The sequence below is a fragment of the Saimiri boliviensis genome, chromosome 2 (assembly GCF_048565385.1).
Source record: "Saimiri boliviensis isolate mSaiBol1 chromosome 2, mSaiBol1.pri, whole genome shotgun sequence".
Classification (NCBI taxonomy): Eukaryota; Metazoa; Chordata; class Mammalia; order Primates; family Cebidae; genus Saimiri; species Saimiri boliviensis.
Genome location: NC_133450.1, coordinates 60,568,632 through 60,588,449, shown reverse-complemented (window position 1 = coordinate 60,588,449; position 19,818 = coordinate 60,568,632). Strand labels below are relative to the sequence as shown.

Genomic DNA, 19,818 nt, shown 5'->3' with positions numbered 1-19,818 from the left:
ATCTTTACTACAAGTAAGCATTCATATACTACTTGTGTTATTTCTGAAGTAACTGTAATAGGCCTTGCCACTCTGAAAACAGCACAGCACAGACAGCGGGGAGTTAACAAAAGAGAACAGAAATTTTTAAAAAACAGAAACCACAAAATAAAATAACAACAGTAAGATCAAAAAACCATATACTCCTTATATGGGACATCTAAAACAAAACAAAAACAGTAAAAAGTATTAACATAAAAATATTTCTGAACATAGAGAAAAGAACACAGAGCTGAACATACTAGAGTATAATTCAATCATTAATTAGGCCAAACTGGATCATTTCAAATCAGTAAGAGACAAAATTCATAATAAATACAAAACATCTTCTAATCACAGAAAGTAAAACTGTTAATAACACATTGAAATTTGTTTTTGTTTTTGTTTTTGTATTTTTTATCATGATGAGGTTTTGTAATGTTGGCCTGGTTGGTCTTGAACTCCTGGCCTCAAGTGATCCACCCACCTCAGCCCCACAAAGTGCTGAGATTATAGGTGTGAGACACCGCACCCAGCTAACACATGGAACAATTGACAAAATATAACTTCACTGAAAATCCCTATTTAAACAAAGTCTTTAATGACATCAAATGAAAGAAATATGCCACATAAAATGTAATAACATTACAAAATATAATAGCTAAATATATTATTATTTGAGCACCTACTGCTTATCGAACAATGCACCATATAGCCTCTCATTAAATCCTCAAAACACTCACTTTACAAACATAAAAACTGAGACTTCATGAAGTAAAATAATAGTACAAGTTTATCCAGGAATGGATAGATTCAAGACTATCTGATTCCAAAGGTGTGCTCTGCTTAGTCCGACCACAATACAAAAATGATAACAAATAAAACCACTGAATTAACAGAGAGATATTGGAATATCTATTACAACAAAAAGCAAATATCTATAAATTCTAAGAAACTGGTATTTTAAAGAATATATTTTCTTATACCAATAAGGATTAAGAATAAAATTTAAACAAAATAATTTCAACAAGTTGAATTTGTTTAAACACTGTGATGTATCAAAAAGAAAAAGGAAAACTACAACACAAATTACTTTGAAAATAAATAAAGACACTGCAAATGAAAAGGTTTGAACTAAGGTCAAATACACAGAAGAAAACTCATTAATTACTTATATTACTTAAAAAAAAAAAAAAAAAAAAAAAAAAAGAAGAGACTGGGCACAGTGGCTCATGCCTGTAATCCCAATACTTTGGGAGGCTGAGGCAGGTGGATTACTTGAGGTGAGGAGTTCAAGATCAGCCTGACCAACATGGTGAAACCCCATCTCTACTAAAAATACAAAAATTACCCAGGTGCTATGTGGGCGCCTGTAATCCAAGCTGCTCAGGAGGCTGAGGCAGGAGAATGGCTTAAACTCTAGATGCAGATGTTACAGTGAACCAAGATCGTGCCATTGCACTCCACCCTGGGTGACACAGCAAGACTCCATCTCAAAAAAAGAAGAAAAGAAGAAAAGAAGGAAGAAGGAAGAAAGAGAAAAGGATGAGAAAGAAGAAGAAGAAAAAGAAGAAGGAAGAGGAGGAGGAGGAAGGAGGAGGAAAGAGGAGGAAGAAGGAAGAAGAAGGAGGAAGAAGGAAGAAGAAGGAGGAAGAAGGAAGAAGAAGGAGGAAGAAGGAGGAAAAAGAAGGAGGAGGAGGAAGGAGAAGAAGAAGGAGGAGGAGGAGGAGGAAGGAGAAGAAGAAAGAGGAGGAGGAGAAGAAGAAGAAAAAAAAAGAAGGAAGAACAAGAAACAACATGAATAAATTTTTAAGCAAAAGAAATTAGAAAAATGCCAAAATAGAATGTCAACGTTCTATGGAAAGCAGAAAGCCAATAGCCAAAAGTATTTTAAAAGGGAGAAGTAACAACATTGAATTAATAATAATCAAAAAGGTTTTTAGTGGAAGATGGTAGGTTAAACTCATCTGTTTTTCTGGTTGATTAGCCATGATATCTAACAGCCAAGGAATTATGTGTTAGATATCTCGCTAAATAAAATAAAGTAAAAGGGATGGTGTTATACTGGTATGAGTATAGTAGTCTGACAAGTAGAGAACAAAGCACTTAAAATTAAAAACAAATAAAAAAAGAAAAAACCTACTTTCTAAAAATTCTACTCTAAGAAAAAATATCAGAAACATCATTAGAAAGAAAAAAGAAAATGATCCAATATTAAAAATTAATATTAAAACTGGCAAAAATATATGCAACTCTATGCATATAACTTATAAATCTCAATTAAATACATAGCTTTCTGTAAGAATATGTTACCAATTGACAAGAAAAAATAGTAAACATGAATAACCTAGAAAATAAAAATTTTTAATTTTCAAACAACTACCTAACCAAATGGCTCAGATGAGTTCAAACAGTGAATTCTTCCACTTTTCAAGATTATTCCTATGCCATATCAATTTCAGAATATTAAAAATGATGAAATGCTATCCAGTTAACCTTATAAAGAAAGAATAGCTCTGATAGCAAAGTCTGACAAAGGAAAGAAATACACTACACACATATTTCACCTATGAGTATATATTTAAAATTATGACCTAATAGAATTCAACATAATATTTAACAATAATATACTATGAACAAGTAATCCAAGAAATGCAAAGATATTTCAAAATTAACATTCTAAACAGGTAGTATCAACAGATTAAATATGAACAAGGCTCCTTCCATGCCTTGGTTGTAGGGAAGCTAAGAGGCAAACTGATGACCTCATTTCAAGCAACAGCATACACAAACTGAATTTCTTCATATTAATCTTACCTCTGGCTTCATTATGCTATTACTCATGCTATGCTTTTCCCACAATTTGTTTAACTTTTTTGTTTTACACTTTTCTGATATATGTGTTTTTGTAAGATGCCTACAACACTGTTCAAACAAAATAATCCTGAATGCCACAAAAAAATTTATGTACAATGATGCTCATCATGGAACTGCTGAAAGAGTGGGTAAAAAGAAAAAGAAGAAAAGAGGAGGAGAAATACAAAGAATTTTTACAAACAAAAAAAAATGAACCAAAAAATGGGCAATTCTCTGTGGGAGAAGAAGAATAGGTTATTTTGGTTTACTTCTCCTTTTTTTCTAATTTGTAAAATGATCAGTATAACATTAAATGAGAGTAATCATTATTCTTTAAAGGAAGAAAAAAGATTACTATATTTGGGTAGTGTTAAATCTTTTTAACATTAAATTAATTTAAAATGTGCTTTTAAAAACAAATGAAAATCTCATGAAGATTCTCTAAACAACCCAAATAGCTTTATATCTTGAACTCTCAATCAAATAAAACATTCTTTCAAAAAGAAAAGAGAATATTCTTCTTAAGTGGCTAAAGTCACATGGATAAGTATAACATTTTTAAATATACATATATAATATATAAAATTATAGTTATATGTCATATGAACATATAAAATTATAAATTTATAAGTCTGTAGGTATATAATTTTATACATACATATAATTATTATTTACATATATAAGTAGTTTCTATGGTGATAGCCAATTAATCTAATTATGACAATAACTGGCAATTTACATAAATATCCAGTGAAATTTAACATCATAGCTAATTATACAATTTAATTATTCAATAATAACTACAACAATAATAGAGAAAACTGCTTTGATATATTACCTCATATTTTGGATATAGAGTTTCCTTTATGACGGATTCTGGAACAGAGAATTTAGGTGCAGCTGTATTCCAAAACAACTTTGTGAATTCTGGATAAGCACACATCTTTGAAAATAACATAAAAGGTTATTAGAAACAGGAAGAAAAGGCCCCAAGACTAAAAACCCAATCTCCCATCAAAATTAGCTTTAGTAGAGGAGGATTTTTGGTTATGCAGCTTCTGAAAATCTAGGAAATAATTTTTTAAAGCCATCAGATTAGCAAAATGTAAAAGTTTGCATTACCAAGTGATGCTAAGGACTTGAGGAAACATACTGGAGGCCAATTGACCATTTCTAGTACAGCAGAAAGTGTACATGCCACATCCTCCTGGAATTTCATTTCCAGCTATATAGTCTAAGCAAATCCTTACACACATGCATGGGGAGATGTGTATGGGGTATTCACAGAGCATACGAAATAAAAAATAAAACCCAATCTAAATGTCCATTAATAGAGTAACATAAATAAAATGTGGTATACTCATAAACACTATAAAACACAAAAATTATGATCTAAAGATGGATCTTAGAAGCATGGGATTGAGAATAAAATAAGCAAATTTTAGAAAGATACATAAAACTATGTCATTTATATAAAAGTATCCAGAACACAAAAAAATGTATTATTTATTGGTTAGGCTCCCAGATACATCTAGTGAAGTATAAACTCATGGACTGGAAAGGCTGCTATAATTGTAACAGTAACTGCTGTGGAGGGAGGAATAGAAATGGAATTAAGAAAAATACAAGAGGACTTAATTTAATAATTTTTAAATTTTTATGTTAAAAAATGTGAAACAAGTATGATGAAATGTTAACATTTTCAAAATCATACTAACATATTGTCAGGTGTTTGCTAGTTTGGTTTCTGTATTTCTTTTCCAAATAAAAATTAATCAGGCCTAGGGGAATTTTTTAGGAATATGAAACTATTTTGTTTGATACTAGAATTGTGGCTACATGACATCATATATTTTTAAAACCCCATTGAACTTTGAAGCACAAGGAGTGAATTTTAATGAAATGCAAATTTATGTTTATGGCCGTACCACCCTAAACATGCCTGATCTCATCTGTAATATGAATTTTTAAAAATCCTTTAGGAGGTTGGGAGGAATCCCAGGCTGAAATACAGAATGTAATAAAACAATCTAACTATATTACAAATATATGAAATAATCTCACCCATGGGGGTGGGGAGAAAAATTGCTGACCTCAGTAATTTTGGAAATGAGTAGAGTATATAAAACTAAAGGCAAAAGGAACTGTACACATAGCATTGTACATTAGGTAATAAAGTTGTAGCCCACATGATTATGAATTAACAATTCTGATACTTCTATGCATGTGTACTGGAATTGAAAATTTTAATAAATTGAGGGAGAATGGTGGAAACCTGGTTTGTCACAGCTGGAGTAGAAGTTTAAAGAAAAGGAAGGAAACCAGAATTATCCATGAGGTGAAGAATTAAGAGTTGGATGTATCAGTAAGAACTCATATTTAGCTCACTATAGATACAGATGTTTACATATAGAGATATGTATAGATTTGTGTATTTATTTATACAAGTTTATATACACACATACATTTCCTTGCTTTGTCAGCTGACAAGACCTAGATGCAACAATGCCTAGTAGAAACAAGCACACCTACTGCCTGGATCTTAGTTTTTAATTATATTTCCCAATAAAGAAAAGCCAGGGCTCCTTATTGAAATGGCTGATTCTAGAACTGGGGCAGGAAATACACAGATGAGCCTAAAAGATCTAATACTGCCAAAAATTAAGAAAGAGACATAGAAGCCAACTGAAGGAATTCCCAATGGCCAAAGATCAAACAATTTTAAAAAAAACTAATAATAATAATAACCTAATACTGGATTATAACTCCAAGTATAACATATTCACAAATCATACTGATATAAATAAATGACTGAATGAATAAATGAGAAGAATAGACACACTTCCTATACAGAAGAATTCTAATAAATTCTAACAAATTTTTGTAGACACTCTACCCTTAGGGAGGTGGAACATTAACTCCCCACTTCTGAGGTGTGGCTATGCAGGCTATGTATGGTGACTTCCTTCTGAAAAGAGTAACATGAGAAGGGGAAAAAAAGAGAAACTTTAAATGAAGAAACCTGGTAAACATTACCTAGCCAGGTGACAAAGGTTAACATCAACATTGATAAATAATGTTGATAGTATGTACCCCGATAAGTTATGAAAATGGCACTTTTTAACTCAGTGATCTTCCTCCCAAAATCACATAATCCAATCAAATCAGAGAAACATCATGACTGGGCATGGTGGCTCACACCTGTCCCAGAACTTTGGGAGGCCAAGGCTGGAAGACCACTTGAGTCTAGGAGTTCAAGACCAGCCTGGGCAACATAGTAGCACCCTACAAAATAATTTAAAAATTAGCCAGGTGTAATGGCATGTGCTTGTAGTCCTAGCTACTCAGGAGGCTGAAATGGAAGGATCCCTGGAGCCCTGGAGGTCAAGGCTGCATTGAGCTGTGAGCATGTCACTGCACTCCAGCTTGGGCAACAGAGCAAGATCCTATGGGAAGGGAAGAGAAGGAGAGGAGAGGGGAGAAGAGGAGAGGGAAAAGGGAGGGAGGAGGGCCCCTACTCCCAAACAGGCCCTGGTGTGTGATGTTCCCCTCCCTGTGTCCATGTGCTCTCATTGTTCAACATCCACTTATGAGTGAGAACATGCCATGTTTGGTTTTCTGTTCTGGTGTCAGTTTGCTGAGAATGATGGTTTCCAGCTTCATCCATGTCCCTGCAAAGAACATGAACACATCCTTTTTTATGGCTGCATAGTATTCTGTGGTAATATGTATGCCACATTTTCTTTATCCAATCTATCATTGATGGGCATTTGGGTTGGTTCCAATGTGAACAGTGCTGCAATAAACATACATGTACATGTGTCTTTATAATAAAATGATTTATACTCCTTTGGGTACATACCCAGTAATGGGATTGCTGGGTCAAATGGAATTTCTTTATTTCTAGATCCTCAAGGAATTTCCACACAGTCTTCCACAATGGTTGAACTAATTTACACTCCCACTAACAGTGGGAGTGTAATCTATTTATTCACATCCTCTCCAGCATCTGTTGTCTCCTGATTTTTTAATGATTGCCATTCTAACTGGGATCAGATGGTATCTCAATGTGGTTTTGATTTGCATTTCTCTAATGACCAGTGATGATAAGCTTTTTTTTCATATGTTTGTTGGCTGCATAAATGTCTCCTTTTGTGAAATGTCTGTTCATATCCTTTGCCCACCTTTTGACGGGGTTATTTTTTTTCTTGTAAATTTGTTTAAGTTATTTGTAGATTCTGGATATTAGCCCGTTGTCAGATGGGTAGATTGCAAAAATTTTTTTCCCATTCTGTTGGTTGCTGGTTCACTCTAATGATAGTTTCTTTTGCTGTGAAGAAGCCCTTTAGTTTAATTAGATCCCATTTGTCTATTTTGGCTTTTGTTGCCGTTATTTTTGGTGTTTTAGTCATGAAGTCCTTGCTTATACCTAGGTCCTGAATGGTATTGCCTAGTTTTTTTTTCTAGGGTTTTTATGGTGTTAGGTCTTATGTTTAAATCTTTAATCCATCTAGAGTTAACTTTTGTATAAGGTATAAGGAAGGGATCCAGTTTCAACTTTCTGCATATGGCTAGCCAGTTTTCCCAACACCATTTATTAAATAGAAAATCCTTTCCCCATTGCTTATTTTTGTACAGTTTGTCAAAGATCAGATGGTTGTAGATGTGTGGCATTATTTCTGAGGCCCCTGTTCTGTTCCCTTGGTCTATATCTCTGTTTTGGGACCAGTATCATGCTGTTTTGACTACTGTAGCCTTGTAGTATAGTTTGAAGTCAGGTAGCATGATGCCCCCAAATTTGGTTTTTGTTTTTTTGTTGTTTGTTTGTTTTTTGCTTAGGACTGTCTTGCCTATGGGACTCTTTTTTGGTTCCTTATGAAGTTTAAGCTGGTTTTTCACAATTCTGTGAAGGAAGTCAATCTTATTTATAGATAACATTGAATCTATAAATTACTTTTGGTAGTATGGCCATTTTCATGATATTGAAATGTTTTTCCATCTGTTTATGTCCTGTCTTATTTCCTTGAGCAGTGGTTTGTAATTCTCCTTGAAGAGGTCCTTTACATCCCTTGTCAGTTGTATTCCTAGGCATTTTATTCTCTTTGTAGCAATTGTGAATTGGAGTTCACTCATGATTTGGCTCTCTGTTTGTCTATTACTGGTATATAGGAATGCCTGTGATTTCTGCACATTGATTTTGAATCCTGAGACTTTGCTGAAGTTGCATATCAGCTTAAGGAGATTTTGGGCTGAGACAATGGGGTCTTCTAAATATACAAATATGTCATCTGCAAATAGAGACAGTTTGACTGCCTCTTTTCCTAACTGAATACTCTTTTTCTTGCCTGATTGCCCTGGCCAGAACTTCCAATACTATGTTGAATAGGAGTGGTGAAAGAGGGCATCCTTGTCTTGTGCCAATTTTTCAAGAAAATGCTTCCAGTTTTTGCCCATTCAAAAACTGGAATTGGTGGTGGGTTTGTCATAAATAGCTCTTATTACTTTGAGATATATTCCACTGATACCTAATTTATTGAGAGTTTTTAGCATAAAGAGCTGTTGAATTTTGTCAAAGGCCTTCTCTGCATCTATTGAGATAATGATGTGGTTTTTGTCTTTGGTTCTATTTATGTGATGGATTACGTTTATAGATTTGCATATGTTGGTTGAACTAGCCTTGCATCCCAGAGATGAAGCCTACTTGATTGTGATGGATAAGTTTTTTGATGTGCTGTTGGATTGGTTTGCCAGTATTTTATTGAGGATTTTTTTATCAGTATTCATCATGGATATTGGCCTGAAATTTTCTTTTTTAGTTGTATCTCTGTCAGGTTTTGGTATCAGGATGATGTTGGTCTCATCCAACATTTGTCTGCGAATTATTAAACACATTTTTTATAGGAGGTAAGACTTAGGTCAGGGTTCTTATTTTTGGCTGTGGGATGTACAATTGATTCAGCACTAATTGTTTGAAAAGGCTATCCTATGCCATTGAATCATTTTTGCATTTTTATTAAAAAAATCAGTTTTACATATCTACATAAGTCCACGTGTGGGTTTGCTGCTCTGCCACATTGATCTGTAGGTTTATCCATCCACCAAGACCACACAGTCTGAATACAGTAAGTCAGGAAGCTGGATAAACTGCTTCCCATTTTATTCTTCTTATCTAAAATTGTTTTAGCTATTCTACTTTCTTTCCATTTCCACACAAATTTTAGAATACTCTTGTTTACATCTACAAAAACAAAATGAAGAAAAGAAAAGAAAGAAAGAAAGTCTTGCTGGAAATTTGATAGGAATTGCTTAAATCTGTATATCAATTTGAGGAGAAATGACATGTTTACTATGATGATTCTTCCAATCTATAAATATGGAATCTCTCTATATTCTTAGATCACTTTTTTTTTTTTTTTTTTTTTGAGACGGAGTTTCACTTTTGTTACCCAGGCTGGAGTGCAATGGCACGATCTCGGCTCACTGCAACCTCCGCCTCCTGGGTTCAAGCAATTCTCCTGCCTCAGCCTCCTGAGTAGCTGGGATTACAGGCACATGCCACCATGCCCAGCTAATTTTTTGTATTTTTTTTTTTTTTTTTAGTAGAGACGGAGTTTCATCATGTTGACCAGGATGGTCTCGATCTCTTGACCTTGTGATCCACCCGCCTCGGCCTCCCAAAGTGCTGGGATTACAGGCTTGAGCCACCGTGCCCGGCCTCTTAGATCACTTTTATTTCTTTTATCAGCATTTTGTAGTCCTTGGCATCTAACTTATATACATGTTTTGTTAGATCTACACTTAATTATTTCAGTTGTTACCAATTATAAATGATAGAGTTTTAATTTCAGTATGTATTTCAGTACACATTCATCTATAGATACATAAAAATACAATGAATTATTCATGTTTATCTTGTATCCTGTCACTTTACTGATCTCAATTATTAGTTCTGTGAGATTTTTCTTTTACAGATTCCTCAGAATTTATTTAATTTATTTATTTATTGACACAGGCTCTCACTGTTCCCTAGGTTGGAGTGTAGAGCATGATCACAGCTAACTGCAGCCTCAACCTCCCAGGCTCAGGTGATCCTCCCACCTCAGCTTCACTGAAAGCTGGGACTACAGGCACACACCACCACACCCAGCTAATTTTTGTATTTTTTATAGAAATAGGGTTTTGTCATATTGCCTCAGCTGGTCTGAAACTCTTGGGCTCAACCAAGCTGCCTGCCTTGGCCTCCCAAAGTGTTGGGTTTACAAGCATGGGCCACTGCACCCGGATGATTCCTCAGAATTTGCTGTGTAGATAATCATGTTATATGCACACAAGGGCAGCTGTATGGCTTCTTTTCTGGTCTTCAAGCTTTTCTTTCCCTTTCTTGCCTTAATACACTGCCTAAAATTTGCAGCACTATGTTGAGTAAGAGTGGTGTGGGAAAACAATTAGGCTTTCACCGTTAAATACAATGTTAGCACTAGGTTTTTGTAGATGCTCTTTATCAAGCTGTAGAAATTTCCCTCTATTCCTATTTTTCTGAAATTTTTTATCATGGAAATGGGTGATGAAATTTGTTAAATGCTTTCTCTTCATTGACAATCATGATCATGCAATTTTTCTTCTTTATTGTGTTAAAATGATAAATTACAAAGATTGACTTTCCACTATGGAGCCAGTCTCAATCTCTGAAATAATTCCCTAAAGTCATGGTGGATAATTATTTTTACATATTTTTAATTCTATGACCTAACGTTTGTTAAGGATTTTTATATCGAATATTTATAAGGAGTTGTCTTAGTTTGTTTTGCACTGCTATAACAGAATACTTGAGACTGGATAATTTATAAAGAATAAAAATTTATTCTCTCACAGTTCTGGAGGCTAAGAAGAAGTCCAAGATCGAGGCACTAGCATCTGATGTAAGCCTTCTTACTATGCCCTCACATGGTAAAAGGCAGAAAGTCTAAGAGGGAAAAAAGGGGCTGAACTTGCCTATTTCTAACAGCAGTCTTCCCATCCATAAGGGCCTAATCACCTCTTAAAGGTCCCACTTCTTAGTACTGTTACAATGAAAATTAAACTTCAACATGAGTTTTGGAGGAGACAAACATTTGAATCATAGCAAGGATATTGGTCTGCATTTTTCTTTCTTTCTTTTTTAGTGTCTCTTTCTAGTTTAGGTACTAGGGTATTACCAGCTTCGAAAGATGAATTGGAAAGTCTTCCCTCCTCTTTTACCTTCTGAAAGAGATTTTATAGAATAGGTGTTAATTATTTCTTAAATGTGTGGTAGAATTCTCTCTAGTAAAATCATCTGGGCTGACATATTTGGGTGAAGGGGAATGTTTTATAAATCAATAATTCAATGTCCTTAATATCTACAGGCTATTCAAATTATTTTATACTGGGTGAGTTGTGGTAGTTTGTGTTTTTCAAGAATTTCTTCATGTCATCTAAGTTATCAAATGAATGTGTGTGCAGAGTTGTTCATAGTATCTCTACATTAATTTTTTGATATCTGCAGGGTCTGTAGTAACATCTCATTTCATTTCTAATATTGGTAATTTATGGCTTTTCTTTTTTTTTCTTGTCAGTCTAGCTAGAGATTAATTTCATTTATCCATTTATCCTTTCAAGTGACTAGCTCTTTCTTTCATTAATTTTCCTTACTGTTTTTCTGTTTTCAGTTTCATTGATTTCTGCTTTTGTTCTTTTCTTCTGCTTCTTTGGGGTTCATTTTGCTCTTTTTTTCTTGGTTCTTAGGTGGGAGCTTAAATCATTAATTTGAGACTTTCTCTTTTCTATTGAAAGCATTTAGTGCTATAAATTCTGCTTGGCTATATCCCACAAATTTTGATATGTTGTATTTTCATTCAGTTCAACGTATTTTTTAAATTCCTTGAAACTTCTCCTGTAACCCATATATTATTTATAACTGTACTGTTTAGATCCCAAATGTTTGGAGATTTTTGTTATCTTCCTCTTACTGGTTTCTACTTTTAGTCCATCATGGATTTGCTCTATCCTGGTATATGCTTCACGGCATCTGAAAAGAATATGCATTCTGCTTTTGTTGGGTACAGTGTTGTATAAACTTCAACTGGAACCTACTGGTTGATGGGGGTGTTAATGATTTTCTAAGTGTTCTGTCAATTCTTGAGAGAAATGCTGAACTCTCCAACTACAATTGTGGAATTGTCTATTTTTCCTCTCAGTTCTTAGATTTTGCTTTGCATATTTTGCAGTTCTGTTGTCTGGTGCATATATTTTTTAAGACTGGTATATCTTCTTGATGTGCTGATACTTTTATCATAATATAACGTCCCTCTCTTTCATAACTTTCTTTGCTTGGAAGTCTATCTTATCTGACATTAATATAGCCATTTCCACTTTTTTAAAAATTGATGTTTGCGTATTTTTAACCCTTTTATTTTCAAGCTGTCTATATCATTATGTTTTAAGTTTGTTTCTTGTAAACATTATATATCTGGGTCATGTGTTTTAATCCAGTTTCTGATTCTGTCATTTAACTGCTATATTCTAACCATTTACATTTAAGTTAGGGCTTAAATCTGTCATTTTAGATTTTGTTTCCTGTCTGCTCTGCCTGGTTGCTTTTGTTCCTCTGTTTTCTTTTTCCTGTCTTCATGTAGGTTACTTGAACAGGTATTAGAATTCTACTTTTATTTATTTATAGTGTTTTTAGTATATCTCTATATAGCTTTTTAATTGTTACTCTAAGTATTACAATTTATAAACATAGCTTATCACTAATGGCTGAGGGTGTCATCTTACTAGTTCAAGTGATATATAGAAATCTCACCTCCCTTATGTCTCTTTACCCTTTCCCATTTATAATATAACCCAAATATTTCCTCTCTATTCTGTTACAACCACATCAGCATGATAAATTTTGCTTCAACTGACAAACAGAACTTAGAAAACTCAAAAGGAGAAGGAAACTTTATTGAACTTACCCATATTTTTGCTTTACATGTGCTTTGTTCCTTCTAGATATTCCTGGATTTTTTTTCTTGTTATTTCTCTCCATTTAGAGAACTTTTCTGAGCCATTTTTTTAGGGTAGGCAACAAATTCTCTTACTTTCCTTCTATTGAGAATGTCTTGATTCCTTCATTCCTAAGGGATATTTTTCTGAAAAGATGATTCTGGGAACACATTTGTTTTCTTCCAGCACTTGAAAAATATTCTGCCAATTACTTCTGGCCTCCATCACCTCTCATGGGAAGCCCATTTCCATGCAAATTATTTTTCCTCTACAGGTAGCATGTCTTTTTTTTTTCTTTTTTTTTTTATTGCATTTTAGGTTTTGGGGTACATGTGAAGAACATGCAAGATTGTTGCACAGGTACACACATGGCAATGTGGTTTGCTGCCTTCCGTCCCCTCACCTGTATCTGTCATTTCTCCCCATGCTATCTCTTCTCACCTCCCCACCCCCCATCCCTCCCCCATTTCCCCCCTACAAACCCTAGTGTGTAGTGCTCCCCTCCCTGTGTCCATGTGTTCTCATTGTTCAACACCTGCCTATGAGTGAGAATATGTGGTGTTTGATTTTCTGCTCTTGTGTCAGTTTGCTGAGAATGATGGTTTCCAGGTTTTACTTTCAAGGTTTTTATTTATCTTTCATTTTCAGAAGTTTGAATATTATGTGGTTTGGTCTATATTTCTTTGAATATTTCCAGTTTGGGATTTGTTCAGGCTCCTGAATATGTAGTTTTATGCCTTTTGCCAAACTGGTGAACTTTTCATACATTACTTATTTCAGTACTTTTCAGTCTCACCCCATCCTTTGTGATAACACAAATACTAGATCTTTTGTTATAATCCCTCAGATTCCCTAAGGCTCTATTAAAATTTTTTTCAGTCCATTTTCCCTTAGTTGCACATATCGAGTACATTCTAATTGTTCTGTCTTCAAGTGTGCTGATTCTTTCTCTCTTTTCCATTCTACTTTTGAGCCCAACCATTAAACTTTTCATTATAATTATTGTATTGTTTGAGTCTAGTATTTTAAAGTTTCTTCTCTATGTCTTCAATTCATTTACTAAGACTTTCTATTTCCTTCCTGAATCTTTTGTCTTTAATTTGTTTCAAGCGTTCATAATTGGTCATTAAAGCATCTTTATGATGACAGCTTTAAAATCTTTCATCAGATAATTCTATGTCATCTCAGTATTGTCATCTACCAATTTTCCTTTTACTTTCAGTTTGAGATTTTCCTAGTTCTTACTAGAATTAGTGATTTTCAATTGAAATTTGAATGTTTTGGATATTATGATATAGGACTATGGATGCCATTTAAACACCCTCTTTTAGCAGACACTTCACTGGACCTCCCTTCCGATACTAACACAGTGGGGAGTGGGAGGACTGGCTCATTACTATTAGAGGAGGATGAAAGCCCAAGATCCCCAGATGGTCCCACCTGACAGTACGGAGAAATCTCATTCCACTCTACTGAGATGAAAGTCCCAGCTCCACACTGAGCCTGTTTTGACCCCACCTTGGCAGTAGTGTTGAAGAACCTTGTGACGCTCTGCCAAGGGCAGAAGTCTAGGTTTCCCTGTAGGCCTTTACTGGTAGAAGTGAGGGTGGGGCCACAGTTTTTTACTGTGGTTTTTGGGTGGAGTACTGAATTATTTGTCTAAAAATTTTCTGTGTTGCTAGGCTACCTCTTTCCTGGTTCTTTGGCTAGAGATAACAAGCTTTTGTTGGGGATTCTTTTTTTCATTACCCGCTGGTGTAAACTAACTCACCACCATGCTGTTCTTTTGGTCCCAAAGTTCTTAGCTATTGTGCCTCCTTCTCCTCACCTTGCAGAGTCTACTTATATTTGCAATGCCCAGGGTTTCTACTCATACTTAGCAGGAAGAATGGCAAAAATTGCTTCTACTCCATCTTCCTCAGAAGTAGAAGTCTTGCAACTTTCAAGAACCTACCATTTGTTAAGTTTTGGTGTTTTACCAAAGGAAAATATTGACAATTATGTTTTAAAGGCTATTAAAATAATTTAACTTTTCTAATTGCAAATTTCTGTGAGGCCAGAATCTTCTCACACATTTCGACAAAACAAACTGCCACATAATTGAATGCAGAAACAGACATGAGAGTCCATTTGTCTTTTATTAAGCCAGGCATTATATTTTTTTAATCTTAGTTTCTGACTAAATTTTTTTCTCATAACATAATTATTTTTCATAAAAACACTTTTTTTTGGGAAGCTCTCACTCTGTCACCCTGGCACCCTAGTTGACTTGAGCCTTGACCTCCTGGGCTCAAGCAATCAACCCACCTCAGCCTCCCAAGTAGCTGAGACCACAGTGAGCTGTGCACGTACCACCATGCACAGCTCACTATTCTATATTTATTTTTGTAGACACGGCATTTCAATATGTTGCCCAGGCTAGTATCAAAATTCTGGCCTCAAGCAATCTTCTTGCCCTAACCTCCCAAAGCGCTGGGATTACAGGTATAAGGAACATATAGAACTTTATTACTGCAATTTTGAATAAATAAGTATTTTAGCATTTTCTCAGTTTTCATTATTAACAGTGTGTTAATAGATATAACTCACATAAAAAATTATTGAGGTTCTTAATTGTTTTTTTTGTTTGTTTGTTTGTTTGTTTTTTGAGAGAGAAAGGGTCTCTCTCTGTTGCCCAGGCTAGAGTGCAGTGGTGCAATCATGGCTCATTGCAGCCTCAATTGCCTGGGCTCAAGTGATTCCCTCACCTTAGCCTCCCAAGTAGCTGGGACCACAGACATGTGCCACCAGGCTGGGTTACTATTTGTAGATACGAGGTCTCATTATATTGGCCAGGCTGGTCTCAAACTCCAAGGCTCAAGCAATCCTCTCACCATGTTCTCTGAAAGCTCTGGGATTACAGGCATGAGCCACCACACCTAGCCAGTTCTCAATAATTTTTAAGAGTGAAAAAAGTCTCCTAAAACCAAAAAGTTTGAGAACCTGTGAGGTAGAGAAAACTGATATTAAAGAAAGTCCTTACCTCCTCTCCCAAGACTTGCAAGTGTGGTTTGTGAGCACGCTCTCTAGTTCCTTGTGCCAACTCAGGTGGTATCCCTTGCAGTGTCGGAGGAACATGGACATATTCTTGGTTGTCATCCATAACAGGAATTCCATACAATATTCTACAATGTGATAAGAACAATAAGTTTGTTTTTCAAGTAGTTGACAAAGCATAAGGCGTTTGCCCTCATTTCATAACTCTGCTGAAATAAACACATGGACTTTTATTATGGACATTTGACATCTCCACTAAAGGGAGATTGTGTAGAAGTCAGATAATCCAAAATTAGAAATGATCAAAAAATACTCATATCTAGTTCTTAACATATTTTAGTAGTAACATTTATGATGGTTTTGTTTCATTATGTTGGAATAATAAATTCACCCTATGAAGCCTAGTTACAAAAGAGGTTTTTTTTTTTTTTTTTTTTTTTTTAAAAAAAAAAAAAAAAGCTTCTCTACCTTCTGATCTCTCACCTGCTCCCCATTCCAAGCTCACACATACACACAAAGTTTTGTTCTTGGACTAGGGCAAAGCATCAGCCTAAGCAGAAGTGTCTTCTCACATTATGGTTTTTCCTTCTTGCTGGGATAAACAGAAAACTGTTTAGACATCAAGTCTTCCTTTCTAGGCTAAAAGCTACATATACATAAGAAGACATATGGAACAAAAATTATCAATAAAAGCCTTAAGCTGAAACATGAGACAAATCAAAATTTGAAGATAAAACGTATCATTAATTACCGACCTACCGACTGGCTTAGAAATACACTAACATTTGTATTGCAACACTTAACTGTAAAATAAAGAGTAAAATGAACATAAAGACAAAATATCTAAGAATATATATGCAGTCATGTACCACAAACATACTATAGAATATCAATATCACATGGAAGCATTTAGAGCTACTGTTCCCTCTAACTTACTAATATATTCTTGCATGAAGAGCCACTTTATGTGTTACCAAATGTGAAAACTAAGCATGCAAAAACCCAACTGATTTCAGTTGCTTAAAAATACACTGAAATCCTCAAATCCCATCATACCTGCTGTTAATAAGTAGACCCACTCAGAGCCATGCTGGAGAAGATACGGCTTTGTCAAAGTAGAGTCATGAAAAATCCTATCTTACCTACTAAAATACCTGAATTCAAAGACAGGTTAAAACTCTACTCCCAGCAAGGTGAATACCACTGTCATTCAACACGCATTCCATCCTCCTCCTAATGTGCTTTCCTGAACTGCCAAGGATCGGGAGGTAAAACTCTCCTGGCCAGGCATGGTGGTTCATGGTTGTAATCCAGCACTTTAGGAGGCCAAGGTAGGCAGATCACTTGAGGCCAGGAGTTCAAGATCAGCCTCGTCAATATGGTGAAACCTCATCTCTACTAAAAATACAAAAATCAGCTATTGAGCCCTACCAGAGGTTGCAGTCAGCCAAGAACATGCCACTGTACTCCAACCTGAGCAACAGAGTAAGACTCTATTAAAAAAAAAAAAAACTCTCCTGAAGCCATTGTTCTAGATATTATCTAGAATCTACTAACCAAATGCAATTTAGAAGGCAAAGGGTTCTGATGTTTCTGTTGGCAAGTATAGTCATGACAACGTTGAGTTCTTCTGTAGCAGTGTTCTAGTTACGACTTTGTAAGTTGTGTTTTTTGTTTGTCCTTTGCCAGTGAGCATGTCAAACAGATACAGTGTGGCTCCAAAGTCCAAAGCTGTGACAATAAAGGATACTTAATCCCTGAATCTCAGCTAAGGTGGTATGTTGCCAGTGCTGGCTTCCAGATTTGCCACCTTCCCATGTCAGGAGCAGCAGTGCCCTAGGCAGCCAGTTGAACATGCTGTGTGAGTCATCCCTGGGAGATCTCCCTACCTAAAGCCCATTTTTCTAACCCACTCACTGATTTTAAAACACCAAATTCCCATTACTAAATCCCTTTTTGCTTAAAAGAGCTAAAGATGTTATACGGTTTGGCAGTGTCCCAACCCAAATCTCGTCTTGAATTGTAGTTCTCATAACCCCCATGTGTTGTGGGAGGGACCCAGGGGGAGGTAACTGAATCATGGAGGCAGTTACCCCCATGCTGCTGTTCTCGTGATGTGAGTTATCACAAAATCTGATGGTTTTATAAGGGACTGTTCCCCCTTTTGTTCATCATTTCTTCTTGCTGCCACCATGTGAAGAAAAATATGTTTGTTTCCCCTTCCACCATGATTATGTTTCCTGAGGCCTCCTCAGTCCTGCAGAACTGTGAGTCAATTAAGCCTCTTTCTTTTCTAAATTACCTAGTCTTGAGTCTGTCTGTATTAGAAGCATAAGAAGAGACTAATACAAGATGTTTCTGTTTTCTGCAGCTGAATCCTAGTACATCTAGGAAAACAAAAGAACAGGAGAAGGCCTAGGGACTAAGAATAAGACAAGTGAATACATATATCGGGATCAATAAGTACTTCTAAGATAGGTTGTAGGGAGAGAGAGGTGCTGATGAGGAGAGTAGTGGCTAAGAAGTTATCTAAAGGCACTGCTGTACTTTTCTCCGGCTCTAAGCCAGAAACAGGGTAGTAAAAGTCATTTACCCCTTACTGTCGTTTGCTCTTTCATATTCCAAAAGCACACTAAAGGGAAATACGAATTGGTTGGAAGAAAGTGAAGGTCATTGGACATTCTAGAGTGCAGAGCTCTGGTAGACATGAATGGAGGCCTTCATGTCTACCTTTCTAAGTAGAAAGACTTACCTAAGGTTAACCTTTATGCTCCTGTATGACTAAGACGAACCACTTACATAGAAATTTTTATCTCCCTCCAGCAATCCTCCTCTACCTTGGTATGACCCTAACAGAGAGGTCCTCCATTACAGCTTCTCTGTCTCTTTCTTAACAAATTTATCTTGCTCCTTGGTGTACAAAAGCATGAAAGGCTTCATAGGATGTTGCTCACAGTCACTCTTAAGTAACTCACAGAAGATGCATACAGGGAAATTTTAAGGGTGCTCACATACAAAAGTTTCACCAAAGTCAATCTCAGATGCAATGGTTCTATTCTAGATACCATTTTTTAAAGTGCTCACAGCAAACCACTAAACTGATTTCACAACCCACTCACTGGGTCACAATCTGCCATTTGGAAAACATTAACTTATAGAGAATGTTGTTTAAAAAGCAGACTCCAAAGTCTGGAAAAAGCTTTAGGTATTCATCTTCTTGAAAATGTTAATCTACAGATAATTTTCTTTAGTCTTGTATTATTTTTTCTTTAAAATCTACAGCAGAAGCATATGAATACTTTGTATGTTTTAAAAAGATCAGAAAATATCGTCTTGATGAAATAAGTTTGTAGAAGAGTAAGTATATAACTACATAGAATTTTTTTTTTTTAACAAAACATGACTGGGGAGGGGTACATTGTATTTTTAATCACTGTAACTTCATTACTACATGCAAACAGTGACATCTGGTGGAATGATACTGCTTTACTTTTTAAAATATACAGCTTTCACATATTGGCAGTTATGGAAACAGACAAATTTCCAAATAATTCCTTTTTTGGCATTTCTGCATAAAAACAGAAATACACAAGTCTAAAACATTACCAGACATTGATAGTGCATACTGAAATGATTTTTGTCATCCCAATCCGTATTTTTAAAAAAAATGCTAAAGGCATACTGATGGGGCTATTTGTTCAAAGTGAATATAACAAATTCAAAATGAGGTTACTACTGATTCCAGTTCTATCTCTGCCAGCAACTACAATTTAGAGTGCAAAATTTTCCTCAGTTTCCTCATCCACAATATGAGCCGCTTAGGCTAGGGAACTACTAAGATCTCTTATAACTCTGTTCAGTGTACTTCTGTGACATATATCACCAACTCACACGTTGGTG

At 35.3% G+C, this 19,818-nt stretch overlaps 1 protein-coding gene across 1 annotated transcript in view; it reads right to left on the bottom strand.

Annotated features, from left to right (window-relative positions):
- Positions 1 to 19,818, bottom strand: part of TTC6 (tetratricopeptide repeat domain 6) — a 246,572-nt gene that overhangs the window by 108,099 nt on the left and 118,655 nt on the right. The window contains exons 8-9 of the mRNA XM_074393424.1: positions 15,905 to 16,046; positions 3,713 to 3,817 (exon numbers count right to left, since the gene is read on the bottom strand). Coding sequence (XP_074249525.1) covers positions 3,713 to 3,817; positions 15,905 to 16,046 — 247 coding nt within the window. The remainder of the gene's footprint in view (positions 1 to 3,712; positions 3,818 to 15,904; positions 16,047 to 19,818) is intronic.